General features: G+C 33.4%; 3 protein-coding genes across 3 annotated transcripts; all 3 read left to right on the top strand.

Annotated features, from left to right (window-relative positions):
* Positions 1 to 1,342: 1,342 nt before the first annotated feature.
* Positions 1,343 to 2,837, top strand: LOC114180262 (putative disease resistance RPP13-like protein 1). Its single transcript, XM_028066555.1, has one exon. It carries the CDS (start codon positions 1,657 to 1,659, stop codon positions 2,797 to 2,799), a length of 1,143 nt encoding a protein of 380 aa, XP_027922356.1. The 5' UTR covers positions 1,343 to 1,656; the 3' UTR covers positions 2,800 to 2,837.
* Positions 2,838 to 3,017: 180 nt separating this feature from the next.
* Positions 3,018 to 4,686, top strand: LOC114180941 (putative disease resistance protein At3g14460). Its single transcript, XM_028067234.1, has 2 exons — positions 3,018 to 4,512; positions 4,628 to 4,686. The coding sequence occupies exons 1-2, from the start codon at positions 3,018 to 3,020 to the stop codon at positions 4,684 to 4,686; spliced, it is 1,554 nt and encodes a 517-aa protein (XP_027923035.1).
* Positions 4,687 to 11,727: 7,041 nt separating this feature from the next.
* LOC114182592 (putative disease resistance RPP13-like protein 1) lies at positions 11,728 to 15,273 on the top strand. The gene is made up of 2 exons (XM_028069489.1): positions 11,728 to 14,725; positions 14,774 to 15,273. The coding sequence occupies exons 1-2, from the start codon at positions 11,743 to 11,745 to the stop codon at positions 15,271 to 15,273; spliced, it is 3,483 nt and encodes a 1,160-aa protein (XP_027925290.1). The 5' UTR covers positions 11,728 to 11,742.
* The last annotated feature ends 1,549 nt before the right edge of the window (positions 15,274 to 16,822 follow it).

The following is a 16,822-nucleotide window of genomic DNA, read 5'->3' as shown; positions in this document are numbered from 1 at the left end:
CATCTTAGGCTGAAAAATGATATTTGTAAAATAATGCTGTTTTTTTCCTGTGTCATATATATATATATATATATATATATATATATATATATATATATATATATATATATATATATATATATATATATATATATATATATATATATATATATATATTTTGTTTTTAACATTTCCTTAATCAAAAGTACGAGTCTATATGCTATCAAGACAGTACGTAGAAGTTGACATTTCAGTTTGTTTCTCTAGTTAACATCCCATTTGTTTCGTTTATTAAAATCTAAATTAAAATAAAAACTTATTCCAGTTTTATTAAAAATCTCAATAAACAAAACCATTAAACCATTGCTTTATAACCATAAACTTTATTAAAAAAAGAAAAATATAAGACTAAATTATTATCTTAAATCAATCTTTCTTGCACTATGCATTTTTCTCGATATATGCATAATTATTTGTTCTAGTATAAAATACGATGATCACATATGAGAACCACAGTCACTAAAATAGATGACTGAACTAACATATAAATATCAAAACATCATCATCATTTCTTTTGGTCACTAATTTAGAAATCAATATATGTGATAGCAAAAATTTTCATAGCTACTTTTTAGTGATTAATTTTTTTGATAGTTAAATTTTAGAAATAAATTTAAAATCAAATTATAATATTTTATTTATAATAATGATTATATTAGTAACAAATAGTATTATTTTTTATAAATTAGTATCTAAATTGATCATTAAAACAACGAATTACTTTTGGCCATTCAAGTAACTAACTACATTTTGTCTCTGAAGTAGTTAATTATTTTTTCTTATTAAAATTAATTATTAATGAAACACTTTCTCGGTGACAAGTAACAATTTTTTCCACATATTTCATTTATACTATTTTACCTTTTAATTTCTTTTCTTTTTTATAAATATAAAAGTTAACTTTTTTTTAATAACTATAAACTTGGTGGAAGTGGTGTTAAAAAATATTTTCCCAAAAAAAAATCCAGTTTGTCTCGCCTAAATGGTTTAGAAGTATATCCATACTTTTTACCAAACACCCACAAATGAAGTGTCTAAGAAAGTTTGAAAAATGAAACGAAAAAGAATTAGCTAGTAATCTATCTGATTAACTTATAAAGAGTAACACAATATTCCTTAAGAGAATTCTCTAAAAATATTTCCAAAGAGCTACTCGCTCTAAAGCATTCATGGAATACAAAGGTTTGTAGTATTCGGAAGTGTCAACTATTATTGTTTCGCTGGGGGCCTTTAGCCTCTCGGGATACAGATTTCCTACACTAAGGACTAAATTATTGTTTCACACTTTAAATTCATCAAAACCGTTGAATGCGTATCCAACTCCTCACATTTTTATACGGGTCATTCAAACTCCTCCTATATTTCAACCATCCATTTCTAATCGCACGATCACGGTTTACGACTGATCCAACCTGTGAATGCAACGGATCATTATGACTCAGAAAATTTGCAAAAGACTTAAAAGCTATTGGTTGGATAGAGTATTGATGTTCACTGCTCTTAAAGTCTTGATAAATAGCTAACTACTCATCTCATTTGATCACTATAGCATCCCTGCACTGAATCATTGTGAAATCATCACACACTTCCATTACTCCTTCACTCCCTTTCCTTACGATGGCAGCAGAACTCGTTGGTGGTGCTCTTCTCTCTGCTTTCCTTCAGGTTGCGTTTGACAGGCTGGCTTCTCCTCAAGTTTTAGACTTCTTTCGTGGAAGAAAACTTGATGAGAAGCTGCTCAGCAAATTGCATATCACGCTGCACTCCATCAATTCTCTTGCTGATGATGCAGAACAAAAGCAGTTCAGAGATCCCTACGTCAAAGCATGGCTTCTTGCTGTCAACGACGCTGTCTTTGATTCAGAGGTTCTCTTGGATTCAATTGACTATGAACTCATCAAATGCAACGTGGAAGCTGAATCTGCGCCTCAAAGCTTGACTTCCAAGGTATCCAATTTCTTCGATTCTACTTTCCGTTCATTTAACAAGAAAATTAACTCGGGGATGAGAGAAGTCACAGAAAAACTAGAATATCTTGCAAAGCAAAAGGGTGCTCTTGGCCTGAAAAAGTATAGTTATTCTGGTGATGGACCAGATAGTAAAGTGCCACAAAAATTGCCATCATCTTCTTTGGTGGTTGAAAGTGTTATTTACGGCAGAGATGCGGACAAAGAAATTATCTTTAATTGGCTCACTTCCGAAACTGACAATCATAACCATCTATCTATACTTTCCATTGTGGACATGGGTGGATTAGGTAAGACCACACTCGCCCAACATGTGTATAATGACCCAAAGATCGATGATGCAAAATTTGATATCAAAGCCTGGGTCTGTGTTTCAGATCATTTTGATGTTTTGACAGTGACAAAAACAATTCTTGAGTCGATCACTGATAAAAAAGATGATAGTGGGAACTTAAACATGGTTCACAAAAATCTGAAAGAAAAATTGTCAGTGAAGAAATTTCTTCTTGTTTTGGATGATGTTTGGAACGAAAAACGAGAAGAATGGGAGGTTGTGCAAACTCCTCTTAACTACGGGGCTCCAGGAAGTAGAATTCTTGTCACAACACGTGCTGAGAAAGTTGCTTCTAACATGAGATCTAAAGTGCATCACCTAAAGCAATTAGAAAAGGATGAATGCTGGAAAGTTTTTAAAAAGCATGCACTAAAAGATGATGATCTTGAATTGAATGATGAGAAAAAGAAGATTGGTAGAAGCATAGTTGAGAATGCAAAGGATTACCTCTCGCTTTGAAAACAATTGGATGCCTTCTCTACACAAAAGCATCCATTTCAGATTGGAAAAGCGTATTGGAAAGTGACACATGGAACTTACCAAAAGAACTTGGAATTATCCCTGCTCTGCTTTTGAGTTATCAGCACCTTCCTTCTCACCTTAAGAGGTGTTTTGCTTATTGTGCATTATTTCCCAAAGATTATGAATTTGATAAGAAGGAGTTAATTTTATTATGGATGGCTGAAGATTTTCTCTGTCACTCTCAACATATCGAGAATGTAGAAGAAGTTGGTGAACAATATTTCGATGATCTATTAACAAGGTCTTTTTTTCTTCGGTCAAGCATTAAAATGCGATTTGTCATGCACGACCTTTTGAATGATTTGGCAAAATATGTTTGTGGAAACTTCTGTTTCATGTTCAAATTTGATAAAGGAGACCGTATACCCGAAACAACCCGTCATTTTTCATTTTTAATTGATAATGAAGTATATGATGATGGTATGGGGAGTTTAATTGATGCTAAAAGACTGCGTTCATTTACGCCAATTACAAATAAGATAAATGACAGTTTTCCTTGTGAATTGATTCTGATTGATGAATTGTTCTCCAAGTTCAAGTTTTTGCGCGTCTTATCATCGAGTGGGTTTGGTGATCTTATTACAGAGGTTCCTGATTCTGTCGGTGCTCTTAAACATCTTCGTTCGTTAGACCTTTCATATACTAAGATACAAAAGCTACCTGACTCAGTATGTTTCCTTTATAACTTACTAGTATTGAAGTTGAACTGTTGTTCATATCTAGAGGAGTTGCCCTCAAATATACATAAACTCACCAAATTACATTGTCTGGAATTTGAAGATACAAAGGTGACAAAGATGCCGATGCATTTTGGAGAATTGAAGAATCTTCATTTACTGAATGCGTTTCGTGTCCATAGTGAGTCCAGTATTAAGCAATTGGGAGGACTCAATCTTCATGGGAGCCTATCAATTTATCAAGTGCAAAATATTGTGAATCCTTTGGATGCACTAGAGGCAAATTTGAAAGATAAACACCTTGTGGAGTTAGGGTTAATATGGAATTCAAATCACGTCCCTAATGATGCAAGGGAAGAAAAAGAAGTGTTTGAGAATCTCCAACCTTCCATTCACTTGGAGCATTTGTCAATCTGGAGCTATCACGGTATAGAATTTTCAAGTTGGTTATTTGATAATTCATTATCTAATTTGGTGTTCTTAAGACTGAATAACTGTAAAAATTGTCTATGTTTGCCTTCCCTTGGAGAATTGTCATCTCTGAAGAACCTCGAGATTGAAGGGCTTGATGGAATAGTGAGCATTGGTGTTAGTGATGGATTTTATGGGAGCAACTCTTCTTCCTTTGCGTCCATGGAAAGACTAAGCTTCAGGAACATGAAGGAATGGGAAGAATGGGAATGTAAAACTACTTCTTTTCCACGTCTTCAATATCTTTTTGTGGATCAATGTTGTAAACTGAAAGGTCTGCCAGAGCAACTTATTCATTTAAAGAATATATTTATTGGTGGCTGTGATAAGCTCACAATTAGCGTAAACAACATGGACACATCGTCGCTTCAGTTCTTGAATATTAATTCATGTCCACGTGTAAATATTCCTATTACTGCTTTCAATTCCCTTGAAGTAATGAGGATTACTCATGGCTGCCCCTCTCTTATAATCTTTCCGCTAGATTTCTTTCCAAAGCTCCGTACACTTCTACTGTTCCACTGTCAAAACCTACAAAGAATTTCACAGGAAGAGACTCATAATCATCTCAAGGAAGTACAAATTTTATGTTGCCCTCAATTTGAGTCATTTCCCAGTGAAGGATTATCTGCACGGTGGCTACAAAAAATCGAAATTAAAGCAGCGCCAAATTTGAAATTGTTGCCAAACATTTATAAAAAACATCAAATAAACTTGATAGAGAATCTGTACTACTTTGTTTTCTATTTTGATGTTAGTGATGAAAGTCTATATATAATACTATTTTGTTTATCTTTATTACATTGCTTCTTCTTCTTTTTTTTTCGATATTGCAAAACTTATGGATGGCTACTTGTGTGTTGACATCCCCATATCAATACATTACAGTTGATTGTTGTGTACTTATTGTTTGAAGTTATTTCAACTATCATGCACCCATGTCACTTTATGACTCTTCACCATTGTTTTGGTTAATTAAATTATTAAATATATTTAATTAAATACATTAAATTACAATTGTATAACTTGTTTTGGATATACCTTGATAAGTTTAATTATTTTATGTTTTTAGTTTAGATATTAATTGAATTCAGTATTGACATAATTTTGATTTATTAAATGAAATGTTATTTGTAAAATTTATTAAGAAAACATATTTTATTTCACTAAAGAAAGAGATTTGGTAACATTTATTGATTTTTACAAAATATTTATATTGGTCGCAGTTTTGATAATGTTACCTACCTCTGTAAAAAAATACGTTACCAAAAAATTTTATTAACAATTTTAAAATGTTACCTTTTATTAAAAAAATGTTACAAAATTTCCAGCACCGCTATTATAATATTATATTTTTCTCTGTGAAAAAAAAAAGTCACTAAATTTCTTAATCACATTTCTAAAACAGTTTCATTTCTACTAAAAAAAAATATTACTAAAAGATTTAGTTAACATATTTTTAAATGTTTCTATTAATATGTCAAAATGTTGTTAGATGTTATTAATAACATAATCTATAGTATGTTTGAGAACCTAGAAGATAGTATTTTAGAATTGATAAGGTGTTTAAAATAATGAATACTAAAATATAAATAGAAATCTTATAAACGAGTTTCATTAGTTATAAGTGTCCTATTTCTCTAAAAATCCTTTATTCTATAACCCTCTCTCTCAATTTCTCACTCCTCCTGTGTTCATTTGTCTGATGATCATCAAAGACCACTAGGGTGATCCCTGAGACAAGTTCTCTAATTCTGCCTGATCAATTTCTCCAACAAAGTAAGTTATGTTCTACTCTTGTCTCTTGCTCAATTTAGATCTTTGGTGCATGCAAGAGATTTCCACTCGTATGTGTCATCTGAGTTTTATTCATGTTTTTCCCTTGATCAATGGTTCTGATGATGTTCCCTAATCATGTTCTTGTTGTTCTTAGATTGAGTTGTGGTCTCTGTTAGGTTTAAAAAGCGGTTTGATACTCGCTTTGTGTCGTCTACGTTGTTTTACAAGTAAGGAAAGCTAGTTGTATTATTTTAAAATTCATAATGTCAGAATTATAAAGTGTATGATTGTATTTATTTTGATATATGAGTTGCAAAATGAGAAATGATATGTGAAAGCTATGAAAATTAGATTATCTTTCTTGAGAATAACTAATGTTTTAATTGTGCATCTGAGATAAATTGATATTGGTATTCATGATGAATTTCTGTTTTGGTATCTGGTACGGTTGTTGGGAGGTTTGGCCTGATTTTCGTAATGTAGAATTATGCAGCAAACATGTTCTACATAATTATGCACACTCGTTAGACGACGAGCCATTACTCGCCGGATGAGCCATTACTCACTGGATGAGCCATTACTCGTTGGGTGAGCCATTACTCACTGGGTGAGTTTTCAAGTCAGAAGCTCCCAAACTTTGGAAGTCGTTGGCCGATGCTACTCGTTGGGCGAGTTTCAAATTCATAGGCTTTTTGACTTCGAAGTCGTTGAATGAGTAGTTCTCACTGGGTGAATTATTTAAAATATTTTCCGCTGGAGTCCCAGCCCAGCGAGTTTAGGAAAGCCATTTTATCGCTGGTCAAAAAGGACAATTTCACACTTTTAGGTAAGCGAGAGGATGTGCTCGATGAGCGAGTAGATCACAACCTTAACATTTACTCACTGAGTTATTCGAGAAAGCTTATGACTCTTATGAATATTTATTTTGAGAAATGATTGATGAATGAGTATGTAATAATACTAATTCAAGGAAAATTAGTAGTGATTGTTGTAGTGTAAGCATTGACGTGAGAGTTTAGTTGCAAGTTATCCTAATGCTCTAATGACCATCAATTTCTCAAGTAGAGAAGGATGAGACATGTCGTGAGAGGAGCATGAGGTCCTAGTCTTTGGATTTTACCTTGATCAGAGGTGTTAATGGACTAACCTTGTGTGTGGTACTATCTACCGCTCCGTAGAGTACTAGATGCCACCACAAGTGCACAACTTACTAGGACTCGACATCAATGCTTGTATCCGGATTAATTGAGTTTTAGTTTTAAATACATGTATGCAGTGGCGGAACTTGGACAAAAAATATAGGGGGGCCAAATTAGATTTGTTATATATAATTTTTCTTTAGAAGAAAAATTCTTCATTTTTTCTCTTCATTTCCTCTCCTTAAAACAAACACACATAATAGTAGAATTCAAAAATATATATTACTATCATTCGCTATTATATCATGCTATTATATCATGATACCAAACCATGAATACCATTTTAGATAAGTCATTCGTATCTCATCAATTTGATTTGGTGGTATTGTCAAATTTGATGTCGTTTTTCCCATATCACGTTCTAATGAATTTTTAAATTCATGATATGTAACTCTGAGAACTTTAGAGATTTGTTTTTTATTGTCTTAAATTCTTAGTTCTTATTAAATTTCTTAAGTTTAGTTAGCGTAAATGCATTTTTTTTCATCTTTATCACAAACCTTTCCTCCTTGAAAAAGAGGAATTAATTTTTTTACTTTTTATCATAATCTTTCTAATATAAATTTATCACCTCTCGCCTATTTAGAAAAAATAAAATTTATATTCACAAATCACGATTATCACAATGCAAAATATAACAAAACTCATACTACTTTAATTAAATAAGCAATATTGTATAAATTCAAAACTTAAAAAAAAAATACCACAGGTAGCGAAAAACACAAAATCCCTAAATTTCATAATTAAGGGTTATAATAATTTAGGAAAAATTATTATTAGGGTTTATACCAATTTCATAAAAGAATCCCTAAAATCATAATTAGGGTTTATATTAATTTGGGATAAACTTAATTTGGAAGAAACATCATAAAAAGAATCATAAACTAATATACATAAGTCATAATAAGATACTAACTTTGATTTGTGAGAGATCATGCACGAATGTATACACAATCTCAATCTATGTGTTTCCACCCTTTATTTCCCAATTTATCTCTTTGTATTTATCTCTCTTCACACACTTTCATGATAATTTACATGGTGAAAAGATCTTATAGACAGAAAAAAAAACCTAATCTCTTTTATAAATTAATGTCTCCATTAAATTTTTTTATTTATCTTTTATTATAATTTTCCATAATATAATCTTAATATAAATAATATATATTATAATTTTTAAAAATATATAAATATATGTAAAAAAAATTCAAAAAAAAAAATGGGGGAGTCGTGGCTCCCCCTGTCATCACCTAGTTCCGCCAATGCCTGTATGTAAATAGTTGATTGTTTGTGTATAACTTAACTATTGTATTGTGGGTTAATGTGTTTTTTTTTTTTTTAAATTCATTAGCTTACCCTTACTCTTGTGTTTTGTTCCCTTTGGTGTCTGTTTTCTTTTTTTTTGCAATAATCACCTGATTGGTGTGAGCAGTTGGAGATTTTGGAGCTGGATTATAGGCATTAACATGAGAGTTCAATTGGAAGTTATCTTGATGCTCTAATGACCATCAATTTCTGAAGTAGAGAAGGATGAGACATGTGGTGAGAGAAACATGAGGTCCTAGCCTTGAAATTTTACCTTGATCAGAGGTTTTAACGGACTAACCTTGTGTGTGGTACTGTATACCCACTCTGTAGAGCACTGGAGGCAATAATCACCTGATTGGTGTGAGCAGTTGGAGATTTTGGAGCTGGATTAGAGATTAGAGAAGGAGAAGGACATGCTGTTGTATAGTTACATCTAGATTTTCTGGTGTTAGATCTTAGTTTTCCTTTTGAAAAATCTTTGATAGTTATACTTATACTTTATTTTGTATTTCAATTGATCTATGTTGGGATGACTGTAATATGAGATTTATGTATTAACTTTTATGTTTTGATTTTATCAATTATGTAAATGTTTTGTTTGGTAATTTATACCGTTAACTCGGATGTTACAACAAGTATTTTATCTCATATTACTAAATCACATCAATAAAAGTTGATTAAATGTTATCAATATTTGGTAATATTTTTGATGATTTAGTAACATTTTCCATTAACTATTGTGCCAAGATTGTTGGAGAAAGTGCAACGTGAATTGAATCTATTTAGGGGATTTTCAGTTTGCTGCATGTGGTTTAAAACTGGATGGTCGTGTTATTAGAGAGATTCAACGTTGAGTAGATCCCAATTTCACACCACACACATATATATCATTTTTTTACTTCTTTGATGACAATATAGAATTATATAATTCTATTATGTTATCTTTCATACATGCTTTCCAGCAACTTCTACTAAATTCAAACAAAGCAATAAATATTACAAAGTGTCCTAAAATCACAAAACTATACAGTTGGGAATAGTCCAAGTGTGAGTCAAAAAGTTCCACATTGGATAGAAAAGACAAAGTTAAACACTATATAAGAATAAAGACCCATAACAACATTGCCTTAAGGTTTTGGTGTAAAAGTGGTGTCTAAGGTCTTATATGTGCAAGACTAATGTCATATAACCATATAGAACCACAATCTCTCAATGACTATAACCATAACCCATATGAAACATAACCCAACAGTGGTATCAGAGCCGATGGTTCGGAGTGACTGACCGCATAACCATAACCAAAAAGGGGTCATCGAAGTGACTGACCGCATAACCATAACCAAAGGGGTCACTCATACACACCTGAAGGGAAATATATGGTGTAAAAGTGGTGTCTAAGGTCTTATATGTGCAAGACTAATGTCATATAACCATATAGAACCACATGACTATAACCATAACCCATATGAAACATAACCCAACAATTAGTTATTCACAGGACAAGACAATGATACTTCAACTCATTTTTTTATTCACTTTTAACCCACATCATTAAATCATTACATCATATTACTAAAAAAAATTAAAATAGATAATTTAATGATGATCAAAGTAGTGTGTTAAAACTAAATAAAAAATAGTGAGTTAAAATATCATTTTCCTTATTCAAAACAAACAAAACCGTTACAAGAGTATTTTCATCGCACTAATACACATTCAGAGACACCATACCATTTTTCAAACAATTGTAAAGTTACACTAAGCTTATGAAATAAAGTAAAAGTGTAATCAGGATAATGATATTTTGACCCATTTTCTTTTATTCATTTTTAATTCACCATTTTAATCACTCTTTAATTATAACATCACACTATTAAATAAAATTAAAATAGATAATTGAAGAGTGATTGGAGTACCGGATCAAATGTGGATCAAAATATTATTATCCAATCAACAAATTGCAAAAATAAAAATAAAAATTAAAATCATGTCCAAACAAGATGTAGAATATTAAAAGATTTTTATATGATTGACTCATGAAGTTTTAACATATAATACTGGACTTTGTCACTCTACTGAACTTTGGAATTATGTTTATAAATTACATAATTACTTGTTGATTACAATACTTTTTCTATAAACATAATTACTTGTTGATTACACTTGTATTTGATTTCACACTTCAGAGTTTTAAAATAGTCATATGGATTGATGGATTTGGAATCCTATGTTATTTTTTATAATTTTTAGGAGTTGAACCCAGATTTATTGTAAATGAACCACAGGATTTGCATATTTTTTAATTAGGCTCGTAGACCTTATATTAGAGACCAAATTGCTTTAGGGTTTTGTAAAATTAGGGTTTAGGTAAGAGCTTATTAAAGACCTAATTCTGCCCAAAAGCAAAGATCATAAATCAATTATTTTTTCTATTTTCGCTTTTGATATTAAATAACGAAAAACAAAATATCTGAGGATCAATTAGGGGGTGAACATCAAACAACACAAATTGAATTCTTGCACTCATCGTTAGCTAATTTGAGTTTGTTCTTTTTTTCCTAATATTGGAATCAAATATCTAGAGAACTATAATTTTCAAATTGTTTGAGGGTTTGAGTATGTGGATAGATATATTGATTTCGATTTTTAATTTTGCTTCCCAATTTACGTTTTGCATACTTAAATCCTAAAGCCCCAATTTTAATTGGAAGAAGAAAAAAAATTGAATACAATTTATTACGTATACTATAATAATTGACCAAGATCTGTGCTACATAATTTAAAGTACCTTAACATCTTTTTATGCCAATTGGTGAACCTTATTTAGCACAATTTATTTATTTATTTTTATATAAAATTCCATCTTAGAGCTTGTAGCTCATAAAATGCGGATATATAAAAGATAGAAAACAGAAAGAACAAGGGAAAGCATAAGATACATACATCTATTTAGCACAAGTTGAGCTACAAATGTTATTAGAGATAAACAAATAAGGAAAAAGAAAAATGTAACAGTTACCTTTTAATTTTTTTCCTTTTTTATAAATATAAAAGTTAACTTTTTTTTTTAATAACTAAATACCTGGTGGAATTGGTGTAATTATTGTTTCACACATTAAATTCATCAAAACCGTTGAATGCGAATCCAACCGCTCAAATTTAGATGAGACTGAATCAAACTCATCCTATATTTCAACCATCCATTCTTAATCGGACAATCACGGTTTACGAGTGACTTAACCTTCGATTCCAACGGATCATTAAGTTACAAAGCTCAGGGAAGTTTGCTTTGTCCGAAAGACTTAAAGTCAAGTCTGCACCGAGTCAATGTTCTTAGAGTCAATTCACCGTAAATGGTAAAATACCTAACTATTAATTTCCGCATTGTGGTTCGTAAACTGCACTTCAAATTATACATTTCCATTCACCATTTCTCAACCCCTGCCATGGCAGCGGAACTTGTTGGTGGTGCTCTTCTTTCCGGTTTTCTTCAGGTTGCATTCGACAGGCTGGCTTCTCCTCAAGTTGTACAGTTCTTTCGTGGAAGAAAACTTGATGAGAAGCTGCTTAGCAAACTGAACATCGTGCTGCACTCAATCAATAATCTCGCTGATGATGCTGAACAAAAACAGTTCAGAAATCCACACATCAAAGCTTGGCTTTTTGCTGTCAAAGATGTTGTCTTCGATGCAGAGGATCTCTTGAAGGAAATAGAGTATGAACTCACCAGATGCCAAGTGGAAGCTCGATCAGACCCACAAACCCTTACGTCCAAGGTATCAAATTTCTTCAACTCTACTTTCACCTCATTTAACAAGAAAATTGAATCAGAGATGAGAGATGTCCTAGAGAAACTAGAATATCTTGCAAAGCAAAAGGGTGCTCTCGGTTTGAAAGAGGGTATTTACTCTGGTGATGGATCAGGTAGCAAAGAGTCACAGAAATTGCCATCTTCTTCTTTGGTGGTTGAAAGTGTTATTTATGGAAGAGATGCAGACAAAGAAATGATTTTAAATTGGCTCACATCTGAAACTGAGAATCATGACCAGCCATCAATACTTTCCATTGTGGGAATGGGTGGGTTGGGTAAGACCACACTCGCCCAACATGTATACAATGACCCAAAGATAGACGAGGCTAAATTTGATATCAGAGCTTGGGTTTGTGTTTCCGACCATTTTGATGTTTTGATAGTTACAAAAACAATTCTTGAAGCAATCACTAAATCTAAAGATGATAGCGGAGACCTGGAAATGGTTCATGGAAGATTGAAAGAAAAAATATCAGGAAGGAAATTTCTTCTTGTTCTGGATGATGTTTGGAACGAAAGACGAGAAGAATGGGAAGCTGTGCGAACTCCTCTTAGTTGTGGGGCACCAGGAAGTAGAATTATTGTCACAACACGTGGTGAGAAAGTTGCTTCTAACATGATGTCTGAAGTGCATAGGCTAAAGCAATTAGAAGAAGAGGAATGTTGGAAACTTTTTAAAAAGCATGCACTAAAAAATGATGATGATGAATTGAATGATGAGAGAAAGGAGATTGGCAAAAGAATAGTTGAAAAGTGCAAAGGATTACCTCTTGCTCTGAAAACAATTGGAAGTCTTCTCCGCACAAAGTCATCCATTTCAGATTGGCAAAGCGTACTGGAAAGCGACATATGGGATTTACCCAAAGAAGTTGAAATTATGCCTGCTCTACTATTAAGTTATCAGCACCTTCCTTCTCATCTCAAGAGGTGCTTTGCTTATTGTGCATTATTTCCAAAAGATTATGAATTTGACAAGAAGGAATTAATTTTGTTGTGGATGGCTGAAGGTTTTCTCCATCACTCTCAACATATCAATAATGTAGAAGAAATTGGTGAACAGTATTTTGAAGATCTACTAACGAGGTCATTCTTTCTTCAATCAAGCATCAAAACACGTTTCTCTATGCATGACCTTCTGAATGATTTGGCAAAATATGTTTGTGCAAACTTCTGTTTCAGATTCAAATTTGATAAAGGAAATTTTGTACCCAACACAACCCGTCATTTTTCATTTAGATTGGAAGACGCAAGATGTTTTGATGGTTTAGGGAGCTTAACTGATGCTAAAAGAATGCGTTCATTTCTTCCAATTAGAGAAACTGCAACAACTAAATCTTACCATTATAAGCTTCCTTGTCAATTCAAGACTTTGATACATGAATTGTTCTCCAAGTTGAAGTTTTTACGCGTATTATCTTTGGATGGATATTCCGATCTAAGAGAGGTACCTGATTCTGTTGGTGATCTTAAACATCTTCATTCGTTAGACCTTTCGCGTACTTACATCCAAAAACTACCTGAGTCAATCAGTGTGCTCTATAACTTGCTAATACTGAAGTTGAACGGTTGTTCATATCTGGAGGAATTGCCCTCAAATTTGCATAAACTCACCAAATTGCATTGTCTGGAATTTGAAGATACAAAAGTGACAAAGATGCCATTGAATTTTGAAGAATTGAAGAATCTTCATGTATTGAATATGTTTTTGGTCGATAGAAATGGTGAGTCCAGTGTTAAGCAGCTAGGAGGACTCAATCTTCATGGAAAGCTATCAATTAATGAGGTGCAGAATATTGTGAATCCTTTAGATGCATTAGAGGCAAATTTGAAAGATAAACACCTTGTGGAGCTACAGTTAGAATGGAAGTCGAACCATGTCTGTGATGATTCAGAGAAAGAAAAGAAAGTACTTGAGAATCTACAACCTTCCAAACACTTGGAACATTTGTCAATCACGAACTATGGTGGTACACAACTCCCAAGTTGGGTCTTCAATAATTCATTATCAAATTTGGTGTTCTTACGTTTGAAGAGCTGTAAGTATTGCGTATGTTTGCCTTCCCTTGGACTTTTGTCATCTTTGAAAACCCTTGAGATTATAGGGCTTAAAGGAATATCGAGCATTGGTGTTGAATTTTATGGGAGCAACTCTTCGTTCATGTCCTTGGAAACATTGAATTTCATGGACATGAAGGAATGGGAAGAATGGGAATGTAAAACTACTTCTTTTCCACGTCTTCAACATCTTTTTGTGAATAGATGTCCCAAGCTGAAAGGTCTATCAAACCAACTTCTTCATTTAAAGCATCTAGTTATTTGTTACTGTGATAAGCTCATCATTAGCGAGACCAACATGGACACACGATCGCTTGAATTCCTGAAATTGAATTCATGTCCACTTGTGAGTATTCCCACTACGCATTACAATTTACTTAAAGAAATGTCAATTGACGATGGCTGTGACTCTCTTACAACCTTTTCGCTAGATTTCTTTCCAAATCTCTGTTATCTTTATTTGAGAAGATGCCGAAACCTACAAAGAATTTCACAGGAGGACACTCATAATCATCTCCAGAGAATGACAATTGCGGTATGCCCTCAATTTGAATCATTTCCTAGTGAAGGGTTATCTGCTCCGCAACTAGGCAGTTTTGAAATTTTTGGAGCGCAGAATTTGAAGTTGTTGCCAAAACACATGCAAGTCCTGCTTCCTTCTCTTAATCAACTATGGATAATTGATTGTCCACAAGTGGAGATGCCTCCGGATGGAGGGTTGCCATCAAATGTTAAACTTATGTATCTTTCAAATGTTAAACTTATGGCCTCCATGAGAGTGAACTTGGATAACACTTTGCAAATTGGAAAGCTGGACGTGGAGTGCTTTCCGGACGAAGGTTTGTTGCCACGCTCTCTCACCACTCTACTAATTACTGAGAGCCCCAATCTTAAAAGGCTAAACTATAAGGGTCTCTGCCACCTCTCCTCTCTCACACTTAATGGGTGCACCAACCTTGAATGCTTACCAGAGGAAGGTATACCCAAATCCATCTCTTCTCTTACAATCTGGGATTGTCCATTGCTCCAAAAACGTTGTCAGAATCCAGAAGGCAAAGACTGGGAAAAGATTGCTCACATTCAACAACTGAGAGTTGGGAAATGGGAATAAGACAAAGAAGTTCAAAATTAGATGTGCATACTTGTCTTTTCTCTGTCTCTTCTACAGCTGCTAATTCTCCACAATATTTCTCTACCTTTTCCATTACACTTTTCTATAGTCGCAAATATTTCTCTCGATAGTATACATCTTTCTTCAAATCAAACACTTTTTTAGAAGTTGCTTCTTGTTATTGTTATATGTTATTGCTCTTGAACAAAATCAAAAATTAAGTTGCAAATATCATTATAGATTTGTTCATTTAAAAATTGTAAAAGTAATAACATTTTATAGTAATTTTCTATTATTTTGTTGCTCTGCTAATTTTATATTGAATCAGTCTGTTAACGAAAACTACAATTTAAAATTTATTAATATATCTCATTGTGGTGATTGCTTTATAGACATTCAATTTGAGTTAATCTTTTATCAAATTATTTTATTTTTTAAATGTTTTTGTTTATATAAGTTAATTTAACTTTATTTTTTTTTGTTTGGATAAATTACTTAAATCAAACAAATTATTTAAATATCAAAGAATAGTTGATAATTCAAAATAGATGATATTCTATAATCATTCTTGGTTAAAGTTCTTTTTTTTTCCCGAGGTTTGTTAAGATATTTTCAATTAATATTGTCGAAGCTTTTATCCATTGAAGTAGATCCAAATTGTTTTCTCAATCGAGGCTAATTTTCCAACATTGGTAGTTGGATTTTTTTGTTTTGTCGACATTGACTAAAGCTGTAAGCCCCATTTTCAGTTTTATGTGTTGGGCCTGACCTCTTCATAGGCCCAAGGCCAGCCCTACAGCAGAACTCCAATACCCCACTCAGTTGTCTCATTTGACTCTTGCCACCTTTTCAGAAACAACCCTCCTCTCCATCCCACAACTCAAGCAAGGAGCTCTGCTAGGGCACAGAGAAAACTCCATCTTCAAGCTAAACTCAGTGTTCTTCTTTGCTCACCATTGTAGTCCGTAGAGCTGTTGTGCCAGGTTGCGTTCTTTGGGTTGCTGCTCTTTTCTCGTGTCTAGAAAAGGTAAGGGGAGCTAGTCTTTTCTGTTTGTGAAATCTTAGTGCTTTTCCATATATTTGTGCTTTATTTCGTGAATGGGATGGTTTAAAAATAAGGTGCTTGTATGTGAATGAACTGTTTGATGAATGTTGTCTGGTTGTGGTGCTGCATGTGTGAAACAGTGGGGGAGAACTGGTATTCTCGCCTAAACGAGCTTGTTTCGCTCAGGCGAGAATAGCACAGAGCTCGCCCTGGTGCTGCTCGAGCATCTCGCCCAGGCGACCAAAGCTTGTTTTGAGCGACGCGTTGTCTCGCTCAGGCGAGAATGGCTCGCCCAAGCGAGAACTCGAGGAAAGCCAGTGTACTCTTTTTGCCTCCTCGTTTAGGCGAGGGGTTTTATATTTTTGGGCGAATGACAATCTCGCCCAGGCGAGCTGGACTCGCCCAAGTGAGGGCTCGCAGAGTGCCACTGTTCCAGGCCTCGCCTAGGCGAGAAGGCCTAGCTTAAGCGAGACAGTCGCTGCAACTTAGGCGAGGTCTTCTAGC

The sequence above is a fragment of the Vigna unguiculata genome, chromosome 4, assembly GCF_004118075.2.
Source record: "Vigna unguiculata cultivar IT97K-499-35 chromosome 4, ASM411807v1, whole genome shotgun sequence".
Taxonomy (NCBI): domain Eukaryota; kingdom Viridiplantae; phylum Streptophyta; class Magnoliopsida; order Fabales; family Fabaceae; genus Vigna; species Vigna unguiculata.
Note: the sequence above shows the minus strand (reverse complement) of the source record. Positions and strands in the feature narration are given on the sequence as shown.

Excerpts from the sequence above, each read along its gene's own strand:
- LOC114180262 (XM_028066555.1), top strand. The coding sequence starts at position 1,657 with ATGGCAGCAGAACTCGTTGGTGGTGCTCTTCTCTCTGCTTTCCTTCAG.
- LOC114180941 (XM_028067234.1), top strand. The coding sequence starts at position 3,018 with ATGGCTGAAGATTTTCTCTGTCACTCTCAACATATCGAGAATGTAGAA. Across the intron at positions 4,513-4,627 it reads AGATTTCTTTCCAAAGCTCC|TGAAGGATTATCTGCACGGT; the intron begins GTACACTTCTAC and ends GTCATTTCCCAG.
- LOC114182592 (XM_028069489.1), top strand. The coding sequence starts at position 11,743 with ATGGCAGCGGAACTTGTTGGTGGTGCTCTTCTTTCCGGTTTTCTTCAG. Across the intron at positions 14,726-14,773 it reads TCAATTTGAATCATTTCCTA|CGCAGAATTTGAAGTTGTTG; the intron begins GTGAAGGGTTAT and ends AAATTTTTGGAG.